The sequence below is a fragment of the Glycine max genome, chromosome 15 (genome assembly GCF_000004515.6).
Source record: "Glycine max cultivar Williams 82 chromosome 15, Glycine_max_v4.0, whole genome shotgun sequence".
NCBI classification, from domain to species: Eukaryota; Viridiplantae; Streptophyta; class Magnoliopsida; order Fabales; family Fabaceae; genus Glycine; species Glycine max.
Genome location: NC_038251.2, coordinates 25,236,823 through 25,242,822, shown reverse-complemented (window position 1 = coordinate 25,242,822; position 6,000 = coordinate 25,236,823). Strand labels below are relative to the sequence as shown.

Here is a 6,000-nt window from a genome sequence, read left to right as displayed (position 1 = left end):
ATGAAGCTTTGTGGGCATACAAAACAGCATACAAAGCCCGCAGGACTTACTCCTTTCCAGTTGGTCTATGGAAAATCTTGTCACCTACTTGTTGAGTTGGAACATAAAGCTTATTGGGCATTAAAATTTCTGAACTTCGACTCAAATGCAGCTAGTGAACACAGGAAGATCCAATTCCATGAATTGGAGGAACTGAGGGTTCAAGGTTTTGAGAATTCTAAGCTTTATAAGAAAAGAGCAAAAATATATCATGACAAAAAGCTATCAAAAAGGAATTTTCAGCCTAGTCAACAAGTATTGTTATTTAATTCTTGATTAGGATTGTTTCCAGGTAAGCTAAAATCCAAGTGGCCTGGACCATTCATTATCAAAGAAGTTATGCCACATGGAGCAGTGATATTGGAGGACCCAACCACTAAAAGTACATGGACCATGAATGGCAGCAGAATCAAACACTACCTAGATGGAGATTTCGAGAGGCTAATCATTGTTGTCCAGCTGCAAGAGGCTTGAACCACAACAATGATGTCCAACTATAAAGACGTTAAAGAAGCGCTCCTGGGAGGCAACCTAGTATTTCTAAACCCTACTTTTAAAATTTCTTTTCATACTTGTGTTATTTAAATATTTGTTTGTTTGAATTTTATTAAAAAATATTTTAGGATTATCATTTTATTTATAAGAGATTAATTGTCAATGTTAAAATTTTCTATAAAAAAAAGACCATTAACTCACTTAGGCGAGTTAACGTCTGCGAAGAAAATATAAAGGGGGTGAAATCAAATTTCACCCCACTTATTTGAAAAATCAAGCTCCAAAAACCCTTCTTCCTATTAAGGCATGAAGGCTACGCCTTATTCACCCAAAAATTCATCCAAGTGTCCTCCTTTTCTCCAATTTCTGCATTTCACTTCATCTCATTCGAGTAAGAACCATGTTCTGTCTAAATTTTGCATCTTGTTTATGTGTTATTTGATGAATTGTGCTTTCCTTTCAATGAAATGCAATTTAAAGTTTTGTATGATTGGATGACCATTTGTTCAAAAGATGTGTTGTTCTGAATCATAAAAGGCATGCTCTTGCTTTTCTACTTGTTTGCATATTCCTAATTATTCTCAATCCCTCATTTATACATGCCTAAACGTGTGGACACCAAGTGTTCGATAAAATGTCATAATGGCTTTACTATGTTTTTCTTTTAAAAATTATGAATGCTTAAACATGTTTAGTCATTAGTTTAGATGTGAGATCAACACAAATTGATAACTTAAATAGGATTGTTAATTGAGTTTCAAAATTACCACATTTCCTTAAAATGCAATTATATGAGTATTTAGTGGACAATTAAACTTCTTGGGTTTGAATGACCACCATTTTATTTTTGACTTAAATTGTTGCATTTGGGTGGAGTGAATTGCTTTTTAGGATTGAACTTTCACACCCATGGTTGCTAAAAAAAAATTGACCAATTCAAATGGCTAGGTATTCCTTGTAAAATAATTTTGCTAAAATTCTAGTTGAAATTGTCTTTGTTACAGATGGATCCAAAGAAACTCGCCTCTAAGAGAGCTAGGAAGACTACTGCAAGAGAAGGATCTAGCATAGCTCCAACAATACAATTTGAATTTGATGGACACTGCTTTCATAGTGAGGAACATCAACACCGCTTTGAAGTGATCAAAGATTGGTCTTTCCTCAAGGAAAGAATGGAGCTGAGGGTGAGTATCTTGAATTTCAAATAGAGATTGCTAGGAGACACTGGACACAGCTTGTAGAGCCCATGCCTAAATATGACCCTGAAGTTGTCCTAGAATTTTAGGCAAATGCATGGCCTACTAAGGAAGGTGTTATGGATAAGCGCTCCAAAGTGCGGGGCCAATGGATTCCTTATGACACAGATGCCATCATTCAATTTTTAGGGAATCCATTGATCTTAGAGGAGGGGCAACAATGTGAATACATTGCAAGAAGAGGTCAAACTACAGGTTTTGATGAAGAGGCTATAGGTCAAATACTTTGCTTCCTAGGACGTGATTTTGTTTGGAGCACCGAATTCCATTATTTCCATAATTTTGTTATTCCATGATTCTGTTATTTTTACTATTTTTTTACTTTTAGTTGTCTTTAGTTAATGAAATCAAAACCAATGACATTCGATTAAATTTGTACATAACTGTTGAATTGATAACCTTTATCCGAATGAATTAAGTAAACTCGAGTCCCTGTGGAGACAAATTCTTTTATAAATGTGAAACCTACAATGACAATTGGTACGCTTGCCAAAAGTCTAACATTGACACGATAATAATTGTAGATGAAAACAATAACGTTGAGATGCTAAGATTGTACTCGAAATCCCCCTATTTGTTGCAATTCCTCATACTTCTACGCCATTATATCATTCATCCCTAATTCACTAATGTATTATATCCCTAATCCCTTAGGTGATAGATCCTAAATCACTTGCCTTGATTCCTAATCTCTCAGAAAACCAACACAAGCAATCAACATTATCGTTTGAGAATTAGCAAGACTTAACCAAGGTTATTCCATCCATATAGATAACCCCAATTAAGTATCTAATTCAATTAAGGTTTCAACGAGACTTGCCAAAGTGCACGTCAATTCCTAGAATCATCTATGAGGTGCATAGACTCACAAATAATTAAGTATATAAGGTGAATAATGAACTCAAACAATATATTAATGTGAGAAATTACATCAAATAAGTTTCAATCTTTTTCTCTCCTAGCCAAGAATGAACTAGCCACTCATGAAATACAAGAAGAGAGAAGAGAAGAGGGTTTTTCAGTAAAGGGTGGTGTGTAGAGGTGTTTTCTTTTGCTTCTGCCTATGTCTCTCTATTCATAGAATCATAAATGTGTTTAATAGAGACAAATAATCTCCTTAATTTACAAAATAATATAATCTATACAAGGGAATTATCTCTTCAACTGATATAATTTGTTTTAATTGTTACAATTATTTTCCAAGTGATTTTCTTCATTTATATTCGAGTTATATCTCCATAATTATCTCTGTTTTGAATTAATTCAATTTCTGGATGCACTGCCTAACGTGCTTCTCACTTAAGCGAGATATCTTATGTAAAATTTCATCTTCTCTTTTGTTTGAGTAGCCTATACCTTGCTTAAGCGAGACTACCTTGTAAAATTGCTCTATTTCTTTGTAAAAATTCACAAAATCATATTAAAAACTTCTAAAATTGTAATTCCTATCTAAAATATATTAAAAATTGAAACATAGCGAATTTGACTTAAAACAAGGCCTAAAGTATCAAATAAATGTCTCAAATTACATATGAAAATATGGTAAATTTGACGTTTATCAGTCAACGAGAGTCTGAAAACTTTATCATGAGATATGTATATAGTAATATTTTAGTAACATATCTCATATTACATTTTATATGCTTGGACCATTATTATGTAGCATATTTTGAATTATTAAGCCATGTTATTCCATATACTTTTTTCTTGTTTGACATATAACTATCTAGCACACACGATATGTATCCCTATTTGATATTATTTTGTGCCATTGGAGATTTTAGATTTCTTACATTATTGTTGACATATGATTGAAATTGATGTTCTAACCTTGATGATTCCTATTTCTATTTTAGGTTAATACTATCCAAGTGGGAAAATGTTAAAATATTTGTTATGGATTAGTATCAATCAATAATTATTATAGTATCTTTTGGTATCATCAATTGAAAATTAAAGATATGATAAATATTAGGCTTAAATATGTTTTTGATCTCTAATAAATACTCAATTTTTGTGTATGATCCCTAATAAATTTTTACTTTGCATTGAGTCCCTAATAAAATAACATTTTTATTTTTTATCCTAGATATTTTATTTTAGTTCTTGATAAATTAGAAAATTTTGTGTTTGCTTCCTAATAAATTAACAAAATTTGTTTTAGTCTATATTAATAATAAATGGGAAATATTTGTCATACAAAATTTGTTAATTTATTAGGGACTAAAAATAAGTGTCAAGGACCAAAAATAAAAATGTTTTTTTTTTATTAGACTCATTGCAAAACAAAAATTTATTAAAAAGAAAATCCAAGATCAAATATTTATTAGGGATCAAAAATAATTTTAATCCTAAATATTATCATATGTAGATTATGGGTTGTTTTAGATAGGATTATAGATAAGATTGTGATGGGTTGGGTCAATCATATAGTAAATAGTCCATTGAAAGATCCCTAACCACTGCTAAGGGGTTATAAATTTACTATCTCATTAAACAAATTTACTTTCTATAACTATCTCTTTCTCACTCACAATATCTTAAATAGACCCCTAAAAAGTGGGTAGAAGTTCTCTCAAGAACAATCAAGTTTGTGTCCTCTAGCCAAGCTCATGGGAATGAATGCGAATTTAGGTATGCCTTTCACAATCTATTTGGTTTTATTGCTATGCTCAACATATTATAATTTGTATCATTGTGATCATTGTGATGGGTTGGGTCAATCATATTGTAAATAGTCCATTGAAAGATCCCTAACTACGGCTAAGGGGTTATAAATTTACTATCTCATTAAACAAATTTACTTTTTATAATTGTCTCTTTCTCACTCACAATCTCTTAAATAGACTCCTAAAAAGTGAGTAAAAGTTATCTCAAGAACAATCAAGTTTGTGTCCTCTAGCCAAGCTAATGGGAATGAATGCGGATTTAGGTATGTCTTTCACAATCTATTTGGTTTTATTGCTATGCTCAACATATTATAATTTGTATCATTGTGATCATTGTCTTAAAATTTTGTATCAGATTATTCATAACAATCATTATTCATAGAAGCTGACCTTATGTCAGTTAACTGCCCAGGTGTCATGCTAGGGTATTTATAATACAAATGTCAAGTACTCTATTTGTTCCATGCTATACGACGTTTAAGGTTGTCGTAAATATAATTAATATATTGAATTTCATAAAAATAATATGTTAACTTCTTAATATAACTTTTATCTCTCTAATTAATTACTTAATATTCTAGTAACAACTAGTCTTATAAAGGGTATTTCAAAGAAAAAATATATTTAATGCTTCATTAGTTTAAATATTTAATCAAAGATTTTTTTAATTATAAAATAAATTATTTGAATTTAATTTTAATAAGATTTCAATTTTGTGATATTTAGTTATAAATTAAGATTTAAAAATTTGTGTTAAAATTAACGTTAACCACATTGTAATACAATAACTAATAAATTGGAACTTTTTTTTGTTAAAACATCGTATGAAGTGGACTGGAGGGAGTAGTCAGATAAAATCCAATACTGAATCTCCAAGAAATTGTAGTCTCTGCAGGAAATTAAGGAGTATGTCATTCACAAATTGAGATAAAAAAAAATCAAAATTAACAAGAATACGAAGAAAACATGATTGGCCTTGAATAATGTGTACAGTTACTATTTATTAGGTCCCAATAAGACTTAAAAAAAATACTCTAGACACTAGGGAGTTGGTGAAAGTTCATTCATATAAATACATGCTAATGTCATTTTCATGTTTCTGTATAATGAATAATAATCACAGTAATTAAATACCTGATAAAATCTAGCTAGGAAGTTCAGGCAGCATGTACGAACCATGGGTCACATGATATTGTGCTTTGAGAAATTATCCTAGCATGTTAGGCCTAGGCCCTATGTTATTACATTGAGCATTTGGGAAGGTAAGGAATAATGTTATCAGAACTACTGCACATTAGACTCTTTTATTTCTATCTGCGACTGGTTCTACTTAAGTAACTTAACCGTCGTCCAATTAAGCTTCAATATAATGAAGTTTTTTCACTAGTTGTGGCTTTTCAAAACAATGGAATTTCATGACATTTTGGGGACTGCATTACTGATATTATTGTCATCAAGTTCTGCAATGAATATCACTAGAAATTGCACAATGTTGTCAGTGTTCATTATATTAGGATAAAATAAATCTCATTTACCCTGCC

The 6,000-nt window shown here is 30.8% G+C and overlaps 1 protein-coding gene across 1 annotated transcript; it reads left to right on the top strand.

The window, feature by feature from the left end:
- LOC102669569 (uncharacterized) lies at positions 1-513 on the top strand. Its single transcript, XM_006598407.1, has 2 exons — positions 1-205; positions 332-513. The coding sequence occupies exons 1-2, from the start codon at positions 1-3 to the stop codon at positions 511-513; spliced, it is 387 nt and encodes a 128-aa protein (XP_006598470.1).
- The last annotated feature ends 5,487 nt before the right edge of the window (positions 514-6,000 follow it).